Genomic DNA, 19,106 nt, shown 5'->3' with positions numbered 1-19,106 from the left:
CTGCTCATAATTAGATACTGTCTCAAATTTTTCAGGATGTCTGGTCACCCCAGGTGCAGAAGAGAAATTAATGTTTATTTCATGCAAACCTGAATAACATTACCTGAATATAGTCATTTTTGCTCCCTTTTATCTATTTTTATGCCACCAATAAGATAAAATAGCATAACAGTGGTCAACATACATTATGTCACTGATTACAGCTTTGATCAGGTGATGTAACAAGACGTTGAAGGAATACACTTTAAAACACTTGCGGCAACTATGATTAGAGGTGTTTTGTTATGAAGAACAAAGCAAGTGATTTCAAATACATAAATGATAGATGTGTCTTGAATTATGAACAATTTATCGCATCAATTATTGAGCGGAGCACATTTTGTCGAGGATAAATTCAACATGAGTGAAATTTTTCAGTTTTCAGGAGTCAGGAGACGCTCACAGCCGGCCCTGAACGCCACGTCGAGAGGTAAACTACAGTTTACTTCGACTCCATCACCTCAACCCAAACCACCATATTGGTTGGGTCATGTAATTCTGGCTGAAATGGAGAGCCTTGTTCAGACCATCCAGCCTATTTCTTGGTAATAGCCTGACTGGGCTCCCTGAAGAGGCCAATTCTGGCCAGCAAGGCTCACTTAAATTCTCCGTGAGACAGAGGAAGAGAAAATAGGGTCTGTGGAGCCACTTAAAAGCCCCTGGGTGAAAATGGGATTTCTGACCTGCTCCACTGGTGTTGCAGCACTATAGCCAGATTGGCTGTCAAGGTGCTGCCAGGTGGGAGAAGGAAGGACAGGGGGAGATGGGAGGAGTGGATGGATGCTGCTGCTGGTGTAGACCGCCAGGACCTCATTAGCTCTATATTTCATCAAACACTGTGGTACCGGTGTGGCTCTCACTGCCTTCATATATCTCTTTCTCTTTTGCCAGCTTTTCTTTTTCCCTTTTTTTTCCCCATCACTTTCTCACCCAGTTTCTTTTCTTATCTATGTTTCCTCTCCCCCACCTCTTCTTTTCCATCTCTCCCTATCTCTGCTCCTTAATGTCTCATTAACCAGATGAGCCAGTTCTGCCGGTAATCTGCCACTAAGTCAAAGTCAGCAGATGAGGATGATAATGACACATATCCCGCCACCCCCTCACCCGGCTAACCATTTGTTCTCGTTAATGCCATGAAAATGTAAATTTGTTATGGCTATAAGCATGTAAATAACTACCATATTTCTGCTGGGGAGATATTTCAGGGCACATTAGAGGGCTCTGCAAGGTCTGGTTTGCATATCATTGATTTTCAGTGCAGGGGTCTGTGTGGAAGCAAGGAAAATCCCGGACACACCCACATGCACACATACAGTACATGTGCAGCAGCTTCAGTACATGTAGAGCAGCTAACATACACAAATAGGTCTATGTTAATGATTTATGTGCATGCACATCCTCGAATGAACATGCCGTTGACAAAAAGAGGCCACACATGTAATGAACCACAGTTTGCATGTACAGATGCTCCCGATGTTGTGGTCTCAAGTGGCGGCTGCGTTTCTAACAATGGCAAAGGAGCATTTTGTGATTATGTGAGGAAAAATTTTAGCAAAACAATCAGGAAAATGCTAAAAAAAAAAATCATATGTCTTTATAATCATGGCCATAAATTTAAGTTAATAAAATACCAGAAAATCACATGTTGCATTTGCTAGAAAACATCAGGGATGCATGTGATGCTGTTGAAATTCTTCACACAAATATGACGCTACTGCTCAGTTCACTATACCTGCTCCTGTTTGTAAAACAATATGTGACAGAGATTTCTTAATTATTCATTGTCGTGGCTTTGACATGCTTTGATTCATCCTCGTTTGATGAATGGATCATTTTGCAATCACCAGTATGACAAATATGTCCTGGTAGCTTATGCTGCCAAAAGAAAATCACATTTTTTCAAGATGTAGTTAACTGATTTGTGTGTTTATTTCAGTTATATCTCTCATTAGTTATCTATATCAGATATATTTTAGGGAAAATAATTGGAATAATGGAAAGCTCCCTATTTAATAAGTATGCAATATGAATCGTATGCATCAGAACTGTGACTGTGGAGGTAAACACATATTCCTCTGTTGTGTGCGAGTGGGAGAAAGATTTAAGGTGAATCCTTCGTAAGACCCCGGGGTTCCTACTAATCGCAAAGCAATATGACAAGCTACATATACCCAGGAGGGTCTGTCTCTACACATTTGTCAACAAAGCATTTTCCACCTCAAACACATAGTGAAGCTTTTTACCAAAGTTCCCCAAGGTGTGCATTTCTGTCTGCTTTGCACATATCTGTATAAACCAAGGGCCAAACACAGCTCTCAGAGCATTTTTGACTACTGAAAAAAAAAAAACCACAGTGTGTTGTTTGTAAAATAACTTTATCATAAACACGGTGCAAAACTAACATGAAAATTCTGCTGGTTGTGCTGCAGTCGCTTCCACAGGGAACGAAGAGGCCAAATATTTTGATGCACAGTAATATTAGTATGAGAGAGCTTATTTTTTATTGTTGACTTCATTCCTGTTTTTTTATGCTCTGCTTCCTTTAATCAGCCTCTCAAGATGCACTGCAAGACCTGCGCCCTGGTGACCAGCTCAGGTCACCTCATCGGAGGCGGTCGGGGTGAAGAGATCGACCAGGCCGAGTGTGTCATTCGCATGAATGATGCTCCCACCGCCAGGGGTTACGCCCGTGACGTCGGCCGCCGCACTTCCCTGCGCGTCATCGCTCACTCCAGCATGCAGCGGGTCCTGCGAAGTCGCCACGAGCTGCTCAACGCCAGCCAGGACACGGTGTTCATCTTCTGGGGCCCCAGCAGCTACATGAGGCGTGACGGGAAGGGCCTGGTGTACAACAACCTGAGGCTGATGAACCAGGTGCTGCCCAAACTCAAAGTCTACATCATCTCCTGGCAGAAGATGCTGCAGTTTGACGAGCTCTTCAAGAAGGAAACTGGCAAGGACAGGTGAGGGGAAGATGAATGTGCATGAATACAATGAGAGAAGTCATTTGGATTCTGACCATGAGGTGTATGGAGGACAGAAAATGTATCAAATTTAATTACGGTGAAATCACTCTATTGTTGTCATGCTTTGTGGGGATAGAAAAGCATATCAGTGTGGTGGTTTTGCATATTTAAGCTATAATCACTGATTGAATAGGGCCTGTATTCACTGGTACACAATAACAGCATGTTAAGATTCCTATCCAACTGCGGACCTTTATTTATTGTTCAGTATCACCATATTCTTATGAATGGAGGTACTTGTTTGTTAGTTATTGTAAGTATTGGACATAATAGGTCTGTTTCCTCCCCAGACAAGGTGTGGGAGAAGGTAAAAATGTGCAGCTGTGTGAGATAAAACGTGGTTCAGTTCAGATTGGTGCAAATTGGTGGATATGAGCTTATATTTCTGCTTATGTCTCCCAAATCTTTTGTACTTAGCCCAGCAAGTATTAAGGGCACATTTTACTATTTGATGAATAGAAAAAGTGGGCTAGGACTTTGAATTGCCAATTCAAAATGAAAATAGTATACTAGGTGTGCTGTCCTAGCCCACTTTTTCTATTCATTTTCAATACTTCAAAGATACAACACTCAGCTTTATCATAGTAAGTTGAGTGTGTTGTATTATATATTTTTTATGAACTATTTGATAAATGAAATACTCCCTGGTCAGTCAAAAATGAGGATAGCTTGTGGAAAAAGTCAGAAGTCAGAAGATATTTTTTTATCATTATACGTCTATTTATTATATTATTTTATGCCTCCAGGAAGACAAAATAGATTAAAAGTGGTTAAAATACATTGACACAACATGCAAGTCTTCTAAAACAAGACAGTAAAACTAGTCCTACATATAAAAAGCAAGAAAAGAGTCAGAACCAGTTCCATACAGACTTTCAAGGCAACACAGTCATTATTTTTCTAACATAGTAAGGTTTAGTTTTGTTCAATTTACACAAAATACATAATATTCCAGCCACATTTTGTAAGTTCTACCACAGTTATTAGTATTTTGTTCTACAAATTAGTCATCTGCACCCTTACATTAATCATACTTGTGCCCTAGAACAGTATGTGTATGCAGGCTGCCGGGTCCAAGTCGAGTTCGGACTATAACAACAAAACACATATTTTACAATATTATTCCACACATTTTAAGATTAATTTCCTGTCTTCCAGGTCTGTCTCTATTATTTCGTTACAATATGAAAATCAACTTGCAGAGAAATTAAATTTGCTTGAGATACAGTAGGTAATCCATCAACTTGAATGTGTAGAGTAGCGAGTGTGTTGCTTATTTTTCTGTCAAGGTCATTATATAGTAATACAGTAGTAACATTTGGTACTACAGTGCATTCAGTGCTGAGACATGAGATTCAATCTGTGTTGTTTAATAACTGTCTTTCAAGAAAAAACATGGACATAAGGAAAATGCTAATGGTTTCTTGCCACTATTTGCATTCTCAAGTCATTGATGCTGGAGTTTCCTGCAACCACTTGAATGCACCACCAAGGGAAAGTTGTTAATGCTCAAAGTTAAATAGTGATGTAACTGAAGACAAAAAAAAAAAACCTCTGCTTTGCTTGTGTGTGATGTGCAAATGGCTGAGATTCTATTTCTGCATCACCTTCTCTTAGGCTGAACAGTGTTAAAAGGACTAAAATTTAATGAAACCAAGCTGAGTTCTCAGTCCCGTGGCCATTAATGCTTAATGAAAACACTACCATACAGGCTCTGCTTGTGTCTCTCTCTCTCTCTCTCTGTGTCTTTGTCTGATCCTTTGTCCGGGTTGTCAGTGGAGACTGAATCTGATTTCAGCTTAAGATAGATGTCAAGGGGGAAATTGCCAAGTAGAGGATTTGGTGAATAGCTTGGACATCCATCCCTCAGAATCTGTGCCTCCAATCATGGTAAATGTTAACAGTGATCAAACGGTTTCTGTTGCTGCTCCTATTTCCTGTTTCTCATCCTTTATGACATTAGGCATTAACTTTTGTGGAGCTTATTTGAGGGTATTTCTGCTCGGTGGAGCATGGGAAGAGAAAGAGAAAGCCTAAAAAGTATTAGTTTTAAAAGATTCATTTGAGAAGAGTTTAAAGGAAGCCATCAGTATGCAAAATGTGCCGTACCTTTATGAAATGATGATATTTTTACCTCATTTATATAATGAATCCTATGGTCTTTAAGGATTTGGAGCCTGTGTGAGCGGCATTAATAGCAGAGTTTCTGGGTAATCAACTGTGCAATCGGCAACCCTGCAGCCTGTAATTGTAATTATGGGCTATGCCATTTCAGTAAAGGTAATTAAGATGGTGTGGGATGTTGCCACATCCACACATTTTAATAACACCAGCAGAGGAGCAATGAGAAACAGGTGTCCCTCTCCATCCTCTGTGTTAAATTGCTGGGCTAGAATGAGCCTCGCCTGGTGATTAAAGGCAAATTAGCTTTTGAAATAACTTTCATTTTCATTCCTTGTTTTATGTTCCTGTTATGCTTTATTGTAATCACTAAAAGCTCCACCGTGTTGCACTGTTAGGTTTCTACTGGATCCATCTGGGCCGAGTTAAGGTGTAGGTTGCTGGAACAAAATGTGTAGGCGGCAGGTCTGGTGGTGAGAGATTGTTCAATTATGAAAAGATTACATGTTTGATCTCTTTAACAGACCGTCTACTCACAACTGGAGAGCTGACAACATGGATGTTGATGTTAAATCTTCAAAAGGTCTACCAGGCCAGCTAACGCACAAAATCGTTCTGTGGTGACTTATGAGAAAAGGTCAAAAACAGAAAGAGAGAAGAGCCTCAGCAGGCCAGCTGTGCGACAGAGAATGATGCAACAGCTGCAGCAGCAGAGAATACACAGACCTGAGAAGAACAGTTGGTTGCAATAGGAGCCTTACAGGATGAAATGGATCAGGAGCAACCAGAACCAGACCTCCTCCATGAATATAGGCTTTTTTTGTTTGTTGGTTTTTGCTTTAGGGGGGTAATTTTGCTTTTATTGGATAGTGACAGTGTAAGCAACAGGCAGGAAACATGGGGGGAGCGACAGAGAGGGACGTGCAACAAAAAGTCCCCAGCTGGAATTGAACCTGGTGTGTTGTGGTTATATGATATGCATCTTAACACCTAGACCACCAGGATACCCTATCCTCAACTATTATAAGTGCATGTTTCCAACACCTTAATCTGTATTTATCAACGTTTTGATAATTACACTTACGAATTATTAAAAAGTCAACACAGGAGGGAAAATGTCTCTGCTTAAAGTGAAAAATATGTCATACTGATCATGCAGTTCACGAGACCCCTTAAGTGATCATGTGATTAATCACATGTACTTAATGCTCAGAGCAGACAAAGCCAGTCAGACTCAAGGATGTTTTTAATTTTTCTTTAAAACTCTCTTAGTGATAAAACGTAAAAGCAACAATCTATTTCATTTTTAAACTAAATTTTAATTGTGAAATCATTAATATCTCCAGGAGCAATTAACACATGTAATTAATAATAAGTATCCTCTGACCATATAAAAGAGCGCCGCACTCCTACAACATTGTCAGACTCGTCATGAACAGTTTTTTTTAATAAGGGATCAAAACCGATGCAGTAGAACCAGAGATATTGTCTTTTTTACTCTTCTTTTTATTCCACACCTACATTACCCACACTGGATGCCTAACAGTTCAGTCGTAGATTTGGAGTGTGCTATGCCAACCCAGTCTCACAATCTGCGTACAAATAACATGACTTTACACTTTCAAATTGCATGCAGTGCATAAGCCAAGCCCACTTCTTCCTAATAAGCCCAAAATCACCTTATAAAATAAAAGAAAGTTGCATTATATTGACATCACATCGATGGGAAGGATTAGACTTTGGCGTATACACTGCATGCAATTTGAAATTGTTAAGTTGTGTTATTTGTACACAGATTGAAGAGACTGGGCTGGTTATGCTAATAGTGGCTAATGTAGCCTCGAGCAGAGATGAGGAGTGGGCTACAGACGTCTGGTAACCTCTCTTCTTTCTATCACCACACCCACAGATTTTTTTCATTTTCACACTTGTAGCCTTCAGCCCCGACAGACGCTGTCATTTATCAGATGCAAAAGGTTTAGTGTGATAGAATCGATAAGATTTCACACAGCTTCTTCTGGAGCCACAAAAGTCTTTATGCAACTTTTTTTCCACATATGCATTTTCACAAGGAGAAAAACACAGAAAATAGGACAAAACAAAAACAAACTGAAGCAGAGGAAAGTGCTGCTGGTCAAGGAGGTACATCAAAGAAGATATAATAATATATAATATAAAAAAGGGGGAATCTAATCCAAAAAGATGCATGGAAAGAGATAGCAAACAAAATAAATGCCAGAGCAGTTCTTGCTGTTTCCACTTCTTAGAAATGTAAAAACAAAGTGATGCAACAAAAATGGGAACTTTAATCAGACAGAACGAACCATGAAAGTCAAGTAGATACAGATGGCCTTGGAAAAAAAATGATGCCTTTAATTAAGAATCAGCACCAAGCAACCTCTAATCACTATAGTCACTTAGGTAGATAGCATCAGGTATAAGATTTATGCTGTATGTGCCTGCTGGTGTTTCTTATTAAGGGAAGCAAAAAAAACCTGGAACCTCATGAAAGAATGAATTAAGACAAAACATTTGTTGTTTTTTCACTAATGTTTTTCATTTATATGTACTTATAAGAGTGCACTGATACTGATTGATCAACAGGTGTTTTAGCTTTAACTAATTACACCTAATCCCACTTTCATGTGACCTTTAACCCTCAGCAGTTGCATAACCATTATAATAAACTCAAGGACAACACAGCTGCTCTTTTAAAATTATTATTACTATATAAAGCAAGGAAAAGCTGTCAGTCTGTATGTATGTATGTTTGTGCTTGGCAGGTGTATTGCTGGGAACCCGAGAAAGTGCAGTGTTGATGTATGGAGTTCTTTGGATGAGTGGTTCTTGAGAAATATATAAAAATACCTCATAAACAATGTTGATGTGCTTCTTCTACAGCACAACTCTGCCATTGCAACTCACATTGTGGTCAGAGGTGGGATTATAGCCGTAGTGTTAATGACTTGTAAAAGTTTAAGAGACATAAGCTCTACTATTGAACAGTGTGCTGTGAACAAAATTTGGCATGTACGTTCAAGACTCACTGCAGGATGTCTCAGACACGTTTTGAATAGGCACTGCAGTTCATCAAACTAAAAAGCAAGGAATCTCAGTCTGTCTGTTTGTCCTTTGCATATCTTGACAACCGTTCATCTGATCGACTCCACACTTGGCGGGTGTATTACTGGGGACCAAAGGACATGCAGTGTTGAATATGGTGCAATTTGGACATGCAACACATTTAATGTTAACAAACTTTGAATAAACAAGCAGACAGCGAACCGCTCAGCTCCGTCTCTGAGTGCTGCCGGGTTCTGCTTGAGGTTTCTACCCGTTAAAGGGGAGTTTTTCCTTATCGCTGTTGTGTAAAAGTGCTTACTCATGGGGGAATTGTTGGGTCTCTGTAAATTAAAGAGTACGGTTTCGACCGGCTCTATGTGAAAAGTGCCCTTAGATGACTTTTGTTCTGATTTGGCGCTATATAAATACAAGTTGATTGATTGATTGATTGAGTGGGGTGGGGCTTCTGGGCTCTGACTTGCTGAGCGGGACAAAGGCACGCAACCCGCTAAGTTAAACTGCCTGAGAAAGAAGAACGAGTTTACACAGGAGAAAAAAACAGAGCAGAGGCAGTAAAACTAGCCAATAGGAGGGCAGATTGTTTGATTGGCAGCAGAATCAATCAATGGAAGGCTATAAACTGCTTCTACAGTTCAACTGTTTAGTCCCACTGGTGAAGTTTCTGTCTGGATAAAAAACATTTAATTTATTAATTCCTTATTGTTTTAATTGATATGTTTGTCAATTGTTATATACATATGCAGTTCTCGAGAAATAATAAGCAATCGGCCTGTTCTGAACAGGCACATTTTTAACAGGCACTGCACTATTCATCTTTAAACCAGTCATCTCCTTTATTAGATATGAGGGTCGTTTGAAAGTACTCTCACTTTTTACTCATTTTAATAGAAATAAGATTTTAAGACTTTAAGGATCAACACACAGTTAAACTACTCTTTAATTGCTAGATTTACAATACCAAACTGTGCAAACACGGGGAGCCGCACAGTTCTCCTTCACAGGGATAAATCTGTCTATCCCACTCACAGCTTGATTCCAGTCCTTTTAAAGACGCCATCGAAGCTAAGAGCTTGACATTTCACACCACATTATTCATCAGCATGTTCATAAACAAGGAAATGAGGAAGACTTCTTAAGTGAGATTAGCTGCATGTCTCCTGACTAAGACCTCCATGTATCCACCACAGATTGCTTGATGACAAAATGTTGTGCTTTCAAACTATGAAAGTTTTCTCATTTTCCAAAGATGTGTGTGTGTATGTGTGTGTGTGTATGTGTGTGTGTTAGAGACCCGGCTGTTGTCATATTAAAGCCTACTGGCTGTGTTTCTGTTTGCATATCACAGCAAATCAACAAGTTCCAAACAACCTGGGTCCTGTCTTAATTAAATAAAAATGAGGAGCCTGTGCTTCAGCTGCAATAGCGTCACTTTGTGTCGACACTGTTGTTTGTCGCATGGACAGACTAATAATGATAAAAGTTGAACAAAAGTGCATCGTCACTATTCATCACACTGTCACTCAGCCAGTGCAGACTGATTGATTCAGTGGGTTTGGGTTGTTTGGCGTCACAGTAAAACAGCAGGAACCGTTGTATGAAAGGTCAGATTGGGAAGAAATAATGTAGACAAGGAGTTTAACATGATTGTTTGCTTTAATGCATGTTAAAAAAAAAAGGCCATCACTTTGTGCGGACTGATGTGGCTGTAGTAAAATAGCCTCTCTCTCTATCAGTATTATCTTGCTCTACCTGAACGATGAACTTATCAGCATGCAGTAAGCTTATGTTCCGCCCTTCTTGGCTCAGATCACAGTGGCTCTTGATAGAGAAGGATGCTAACCTGAAATGGAGGCGCTCCTAAAGGCGTTTTCCCTTGTTGGATTAAACTTTGGACATTACTATGTGCATACGTGAAAAACATAAGTCTGAACTCTGGTGGGAACGGGAAGACCACATGTAGGACCTATAAAGGTATGTTATCAAGAGTAATTGATGAGTGTGCGAGGTTACACGCGACTTAATATTGTGCATTTATTCATGGACACTGCAAGAGTCAAATTTTCCATTATTGGGTGCATTATCTGGTGCAGTACCGTTCATAATATAGTTTAACCTAAGTAATTATTGTGTATCTGCAGACTTATTACTGTTATCACTGATATTCAATTTGGTAAAGATATTTTCCACCGTACTGCGCTGTTGCGCAGACCTGATATGCCATAGTAATTCTTTCTCTCTATAGGGAATACTTCATTATATGCCTGGTTTGTTACTTTGTTAACTGTTAGCCCATATACCAGCAATTATCAAGGTTATTGATATACATCTATTGAATTCTGTCCATTTCATTTGATATTTGATGTTTATGGTTTATTTGTAACCTAGTTATATACAGCATTTTATATCATTTCAGAACCACACCCACCTATACATCCACATACTGTATGGAATAATGACCATGTGTTGTTCGTGTGCTAATAAATGAAGAATAATTGAGAAAAAAAAAGTGACATTTAGTTTGTTCTTATCAGACACCCGTCAGTGGACCTGGATTTTGTTAGTAGAACCACCTGTGTCCCCAATTTTTACATGGTCCTTGGAGCCAGATCCAGGCCTACTGTTGTCAACAATGTCAAACTATCCAGATAAGCCCACAGTGCGGGTGCGGAGGCAGACTACACACCTGGCACGACTGGTCAAGAATCAAGGAGATGGAGTTCGCTGCCCACCTCAACACATGTTCTAACTTACCAACAAAGGGAGAAAGAGGAGTATCAGAGGAGTAGAGTCCAGACTCACTCATCATTACCAATAAGTCAGGAGTGTCAAAGTCTGCCATGATGAGAGATCCCAGACAGCTGGGATGAGAGGACCCATATGCTACTATTGGAGAACAGAGTGTTTAAGCTCGAGCAGAAAGCACTCCTGAAGTCAATGCAGGACTTAAAGTTGAGGATCTATGCCTTCAGTCAAGACAGAGTGGGCACAAGCTAGAGCAGCTCACAGCGTTTACGAATGAAGAGTTCTCTTCCCATTCAGTACAACATGCAGTCCCTATTGTGTGACATTCACATTACAGAAGCATGTGCTGGATCACAGCCAGCCAGGAGAGGATGTGCATGAGTCAGTCTTGTAGTCCTTTATGTGGACAACTGTCTGTAGAGCTTACTGAAAGAAGAAGAAGCCCAAACCCTTGTGGATAAACTGTTAACCTTACTTGCTGATGGGGGCTCTGCGGTTTAACAGTGGGCAAGCAACAAACCAGTTGGTTTGGATAGCACAAGGCCAACCAGACGCCCAGGAATCAGCACTGGGTCTTCAGTGGCACTGCCCCACAGACACCCTAATCTGCCTCTGCAACTCCTTGAAGCTTGGAAGACGTGGGAGTGAGTTGCCAGACCTGCAACACATTTCCCTACCACAATGCAACACCAGCTCACAGGTGGATCCTGGGAACAATCTAAGAGAAATCATGTGTTCTGTGAGGCCTCAGAGTATGCCTATGGCTCAGTGGCCTATCTCAGGACTGAGGATCCCAGTGGTAAGGTTGAGATTGCCTTCTTAGCTGCTCGATCATCGGTAGCACCAAGAAAGCAGCAGACCATCCCCCGACTGAAGCTCTGCATGGCACTTACAGGAGCACAGTTAGCTAAAGTTTTCACCACAGAACTATCGCTGGTCATCCATCAGGTCATTCTAAAGACAGACTCCACCACTGTCTTAACTTGGCTGCAGTCTGACTCATGTTAGTTTAAAGTCCTTGTCGGCACAAGAGTGGCGGAGATTCAAGATCTAACTGAGCGTGAGACCTGGCATTATGTGGACTCAGCCTGTAATCCAGCAGATGACATCACCCAGGGCAAAAGACTGTCAGAGCTTGGAAACCAGCACCACTGGTATCGGGGCTCGTCCTTCCTCTACAGCTCACCAGACGAGTGGCCAGATAAGCTGCTCACTATGCAGGTCAACAGGGGGGAAATAAGGAAGCAAATCACCTGTAACTTCACACTCACAATCCAAAGACCTCCAGGACCGGACCCGAACCAGTTCAAGACCTTCGCAGAGTTTCTAGAAGCAACTACTGACGGCTTTCTCTCTGTCAGCGAGTACCAGAAGGCAGAGAACTCTCTGCTGCAACAAGTGCAGCAAGACTGCTTCCCTGAAGAACTGGCTGTACTGCAGGCAGGCAAACCCATGCCAAACAGCAGTCAGCTTCTCACTCTGGCTCCTGAGTTACATAGCAGCACACAGCTTATTTGAGTAGGTGGACGTCTGCATCACAACACAGGACTTGTTCAAGCCATCGTCCACCTTATAATGCTTGACCCTAAGCATGTGATTACACAGCTCATCATTAAGGACATAGATGGGAAACTACACCACCCAGGCCCAGAGCTCACGTTTGCTTTGGCAGTAGTGGTGAGGCAAACCTATTGTCCCAAAAATGGCAGATCTCCCCCCTTCCAGATTGCGACTGTTCCCGCCAGCTTTTTATTCCATGAGAGATGACTGTTTTGGTCCTTTTATGGTCACGGTGGATCACAGGAAAGAGAAAAGATGGAGAATCATGTTCAAATGCATGACAACCAGACCAGTCTATCTTGACCTTCTCTCTGCCATCAATACAGACTCATTCCTCATGGCTCTCAGACAATTCATGTCCCATAGGGGAAAACCTTTCAAGCTGCTATCTGACTAGGGTGCAAACTTTAGAGGTGTCGAACAAGAAATGAAGGGGGCCTTTTCAGCCCTAGCACCAGAGGTCCAAGCCCAGCTTGCCCCACAGCCAAATGCATCACATTTGGGGGGTTGCTGGGAAAGGGAGACCCGCTCTCTCAAAAATGCCCTGCAAGTCACTCTGGGAGCACTCTCTGTCATAGAGGAAGTGTTGCAAACAGTAGCGAGTTAAAATGCACATAGTTGATGTTAATTTAATCTTGAGAGTGTAACATTTGTCACACTAATGTTAACATGTTAACGTGCTGGTTCTGTATAATAACATGTTATGTTAAAGGATAAGGCTGGCCATTTCCTACATTTTTCTCTCTCAACAAATCTCATGTGCAGAGCCAAACCAACAATTAATTGATTTACTTACAAGTATTGTAAAGCTTGATATATCTTACTCCTCTGTGCCCTAGACCTCTGTTGTTGTCCAAAAACTATTAAAAACATGTCAATGAAATTTGCCTAATTTCATTGTTCTTTCTTTTCTGAGTGTGCTCTTGCTCCCAGGAGAGTTAGGGAGGGATAAGGGGTGGGTACAATGCATGGTAATGTCTGTGCAAGTTCAGTATGTTTGTCTATGTGCACATGTTTATATAAATGCAAAACTCATTAAATAAAGTCATTAAAAAAACATGTCAATGAGCCACACCACTGCACTGGGTGACATGTTCCCTCACCAGAGACTGAGGCTGAAAATGTGATCGCTGTTATTAGTCTTTGGAGCTGTTTCTAAACAAATTACTGCAAACATTGTCCTTATAGCAAAGGAACATGTCACCATACGGCATGGTTGTCCTCCATGTTCACTTCTGTGGATGTTGCCATAGTGAGTGACATCAGAGCATCTGCTTCTCTGTGAAGTGAAATGAAATCAGATTTATTTCAGAATTAAATTTGCCCGAGCTTCCCAGTCAAAGCTCTGACTTCAAGAGGCATTCCATCATATTTTTCCAAGTCGAAGGTCGGAAATTTTCAAGTTCCAAGTTGTCTGGAACTCAGTATAGGGTCTTGTTCAGGCCAACTGCATTTTTGATTTTATTCTGAGGTCTAATTCAGTCCTGGAATAACAGTTCTCAGGTCCCCTTTGGATTGAGTTGCTTCTTTTTAAAATGAAGAACATTGGGTTGGGATTGGTTTTCCATGGGTCCGCTTGATATCAGGTAAAAAAAACCCAAAAAAACTAGTAACAAACTCTACACAATTTCATTTACCATTAGTTTCTGAAATATGTCACTCCGACACAGCACCACAACACCAGCATGGCTAAAAATACACAGAGGTGTGGACATAAAGCCTTGGGAATTCAAGACAACAAAGTGTATCTTCTTATACTCAAAGATCATGTCTACAAAGTCTGCTCAACTCCTTTCAACACCTACAGCTTCCCAGGAAGTTGTTTTTCTTTCTCACCATCCCCAAGCAGGGGAAATATTCAAACTACAAATGCTAAACAGGCCTTTTATTTCACGATTTTGCTTGACATGTATCCCCCCTACACTGTTCTCTCTGTAAGAAAAATAAGAGAAAGAAAGACTGAACACCTTTTCAAACAACCAAGTAAACCCTCCACTCCAAATGTGTCACCCTCATCAACCGGAGGCGAGCAGGGTGTCGAGATGCCTGCCTGGTTGTTCTTGTCAAGACTTTTATTATCAGGCTTTGTTTCTCTGTCTTGTGGAGGAAAAAACCCAACTGCTATGGATGCTTGTGTATATATGTGTGGGAACAGACAAGAAGCAGTAACAAGCTTTCTGAAAGCAGCACGGTGACGAGGTGGACAAGCGATCAGGAACGCATCTTGTCAAACTGCTCATAAGCATGAGGTTAAACTTCCGCCTACTTAAAATCATATGAAATGATATATATGAAAACATGTCCTAAAAAAAGAAGCAAATAAAAAAAAATACTTGTGCATTTAATGTCATGTTTGCAATGCTTTTGATGATGTTGCTATCCGTGTGGCTTTAGAGTTAACAATGTCAGTCTGTCACTGGCTGTCCACCATTTTGGTATAGACTATAAGTTGACTGCTGTGAAATTTGGTACAGATGTACAAGGTGCCCTGAGCATAAATCCTAATGACTTTGTTAATCCCCATTTAATCAAGAATTATTTTTTTTAAATTCTGCACATTTATGTTTTCCAGAGGATGAATCTAAAACTAATGACATTCACATTAGCCTCAGCTGTACTTTGGTTTGCCATTTGTTTGGTGTGAATTAGCAAATGTTAGCATGCTAACAGGTCAAACTAAATGCATTCCCTGTATCGGTGTTATGTCCAGCTGCTGCTGTCGATTTGTCTTTGATCAACTTTGACTGAGTGGATGTTTTCAGTCAGCCAAAAAATAGAAAAACTGCTGTACTGCATTTGGAAATGGAGAAGTTTTATTCTAGTGTGTTTCATCACCATTTTTAGTACATTATCACACTATCAGACTACAAACTGTAGTATTGTTCTCATACAGTTTAGTTGGTGATTGCTCTGATCAAGATTTATTTATTACCCACATCATAAATGTGACATCACATCCTTTTTCAAGGCCAAGTGTGGGAAAATTTCGTTGAATGTAAATGTTATGTGACTGTACCTATAGTTTTGGCACGACAAAAGGCCAACTTAAGTTCAAGTCTCAAGTCCACAGCTCTGATACTATTATTTAACGACAGATTGCAAAAGGTACATAAAAAGTTTTCCTGTATTTACCAACCGAAATGCTGATAGTTCTACTCACCACTTTTGCCAGAAACTTTCACTTCTTCTATCATCTGACAAAGCACAGAAGTCTGAACATTTTGGCTCACACTGAACTGGCATTGTACCATAAAACAAAATCTCTTTCTATTTTCTGTGCTATTTTCGCCAGCACATTTTCTGTCAAATTCAACCATCCTTCACTCAAAATAAAATGAAATATGTTGGCTATCAAAATGTATGATTTACTGATGGCAGAATACCACAGGTGGCCCTGTTGCATCTTGATTTAATGAGGAAGTTCATGTAGTGTACAGTAATTGCTGTGCTGTGAAGAATTGATTTTATGTTCTTCCTTCTTCTCATAAATCTTTTCTAATTGTGATGTAGCTTGATGCTGGCGAACTGCAATTTTACATTCACACCAGAAAATTACCCTGTTGGAACAGTTATAATAAAGGTTGCAAAGGTTACTTATATCCATCCAGTAACCTTTAATATATACAAAAGTTCCATGTAAGAATGCACAGTGATAACTGATGCATGAATACATCCACTGGTCACCAGTCACAATCCAAGTCAAGATAAGGTTCAGCTGTGTAGTAGGGGAGGCATGACGAAATGCACAGCTGTGCCTGATTCAGCTGGAGGATTCAAATTTATCCTTGCTGAATTGTTCATTGTAGACCTGTTACATCAGCTCATACTTGCCTGAATATTTTCACACATTGTGTGAGGCAACAAGAATAAATATAAGGCAGAAACTAACTTATAAATTGATTTATGCTTCGGAGCACAACAGCTAAAACCCCTGTATGACTGTGCTAAGCAGATTACAGGGTAACTACAGGCCAACAGCCATATATCAATATTATGAAGTTTTCTGTCGCTACTGCATAACAAAAGCAAGACTAGGGTCTAAACGCTAGCAGCTCTGTGAGGCTTTACTTAAACAAAGAGGTTCTTTTAGCTGAATGCTACCGTCAACATGCTAACATGCTCGAAGTGATAATACCAACTTGCTGATGTTTAGCAGGTAATATTTATAATTTTCACCATCTTAGTTTAGTGTGTTCACATGCAGATATTTACTAATCAGCACTAAACACAAAGCACTTCTGAGGTTGATGGGAATGTCATTAGTTTTGCAGGTATTTAGTCATAAACCACAGTGTTGGGAAACCTGATGATGGAACTAGATGAGAAGTCAGAGGATCAGTAAAGCAGTCAGAATTTATCCTCCAAGGTCTTTGAATATCTTAAGTAAATTTCACAGCAATCCATCAAATACTTGTCAAGATATTTCACTCGCTAGAGGAAAGGATAACCAAAGTCAGCAGGATTTGTCTTCTGGGGAACATGAATGTCTGTACAAAATTTCATGGCAATCAATGCAATAGTTGTTGAGATATTTGAGTCTGAACCAAAGTGGTGGACCACCAAACCAACATTGCCATCCCTAGAGTCATGCTACTACCATGAAACACTAGACTAAAACACTAATTGTATTTAAGTCATTAACAATATTCCTTGGGTTTACAAAACACATCTTAAAGATATGAAAGCATGTGAGAAATGTAAATAGTTAATTCAAAAAATCATACAAAGGCAAATTTGAAAGATATATACCATAGAAAAAATTCATACTGGGTTTTGGTATGAAAAACTTTAGACATTTGAAGATTTCTGTAAGAATTGCATTTTTCGGTGATTGGATGGTGAGCACTGCTGGTCTGGAAATTGCCCCATATTGTCATACATCCTCTGAATGCCCGAGGTCTCTAGTTTGTGGTTGTAAAGTTTCATGAGGCTGTGATTATCCAACAACATTTTATAGAGTTTCAAATAATGGTCTCACTACAATTAAATGGCTACTATGGGGACTGACATCATCACACATGAATACAGTTGGACTCATCAAATCCACAAGAGTCTCAGATTTCCCAGTCATACCCAATTTATGCAGTTCCAAGGCTGTTCAGTGACCCTAGTGTGCAGAAATATTTAAATACACCATTTTAAGAATAGGCGAAAATAACACATTTATACTGCATGCAAAAAAACTGCACGGTTTTTGCCAAAAACTGTAAGGGATTAGCATAAAGTGGGCATATCTGTAAAGGGGAGACTTGTGGGTACCCATAGAACCCATTTTCATTCAGATATCTTGAGGTGAGAGGTCAAGGGACCCCTTTGAAAATGGAAATGCCAGTTTTTCCCTCACCAAAATTTAGCCCAACTTTGGAGTTAGGAGAGTTTTTTAGCCCCCTTCCCAACAAGCTAGCATGACATGGTTGGTACCAATGGATGTCTTAGGTCGTCTAGTTTCATATGATACCAGTATCTTTACTGTAGTTTTAAAATTGAGCCTGCTACTACTGTAGTGGAGAATTGCTTGATCGCTCAATAAACACACAAAGAGCATTGTCGGGTTTTGAAATAATGTAATCAAATAATACAATCAGAAGTACAATGCATCATAATTCTCAGAGAGAGTACATACCACCTAGAATTACCATTTCTCTCTCTGGCATGTTGGCATTCAGCCAGTTCTTAAGTACCCTTTTACAGAATCAAAAATATCTATAGCTAATGCTCAAGGTTAGTAACCAAACTTCAAATAGAAACAAGGGTCAAGAGTTCAGCTAGTCTAGGAATAAGATTTCTTCACAACCATGTATGCCAGAATGACAGCACACAGGTGTGGACCAAAGCGGCATCAGATGACAAAGTGACATTGCTATCACATTGAACTGAAGAACAAACAACAGTCTTCTAAAGGCTTGTCAGATCAACACATTAAAGAGACATAGAAATCTACATGACTAGGATTTGTCTTACCACTGGCTCAGAGAAAAGTACAACAACATAAACTAACTGTTAAATAGAGGCTAATTAATTTACATACAGTCAACTGTCTCATTATACACAGCATATAGGCATGTGGAACAGGTGTTGAATGATAGACTAACACTAACCACTTGGTTTGAGAACAACATTTATAAAAATATATAATATTTACAAGAAATACATCAAATGATAACCACTATTTAAATCTCTCTCACACTACAGCCTCTAAAAAGACAGTAATGTCAGCCGAGGACGCCTTCAGAAGTGGTGCAAATTTAATGACTGGAGCCCATTAAATCTATTCAAAACCAACATGGAATTCTTAAAAAATGCCTAGTAGTCATTTTTTAAACCCTTACATGCTGTTCAGGGTCAAATATGACCCATTTTTCCATTTGAGAGCTGTAAAAACACCCTATACACATTTCTTTTGGTCAAACTTTTCCTAAAGCGATCCAGAATATAGAAAAATGTAAATAAAATGTATGAATTTTTTTAAATTTCTGCGCAGCTGATACGCATGGTTGTACATACAAATCTACAAATTTGACCCGTATTTATTAA

At 39.9% G+C, this 19,106-nt stretch overlaps 1 protein-coding gene across 1 annotated transcript in view; it reads left to right on the top strand.

Annotated features, from left to right (window-relative positions):
• Window positions 1-19,106, top strand: part of st6galnac5a (ST6 (alpha-N-acetyl-neuraminyl-2,3-beta-galactosyl-1,3)-N-acetylgalactosaminide alpha-2,6-sialyltransferase 5a) — a 54,758-nt gene that overhangs the window by 25,048 nt on the left and 10,604 nt on the right. Inside the window, exon 3 of the mRNA XM_067606478.1 lies at window positions 2,590-3,002. Coding sequence (XP_067462579.1) covers window positions 2,590-3,002 — 413 coding nt within the window. The remainder of the gene's footprint in view (window positions 1-2,589; window positions 3,003-19,106) is intronic.

This window comes from Thunnus thynnus, chromosome 12 (genome assembly GCF_963924715.1).
Source record: "Thunnus thynnus chromosome 12, fThuThy2.1, whole genome shotgun sequence".
Lineage (NCBI taxonomy): Eukaryota > Metazoa > Chordata > Actinopteri > Scombriformes > Scombridae > Thunnus > Thunnus thynnus.
This window is presented reverse-complemented; position numbering and strand designations above follow the sequence as displayed.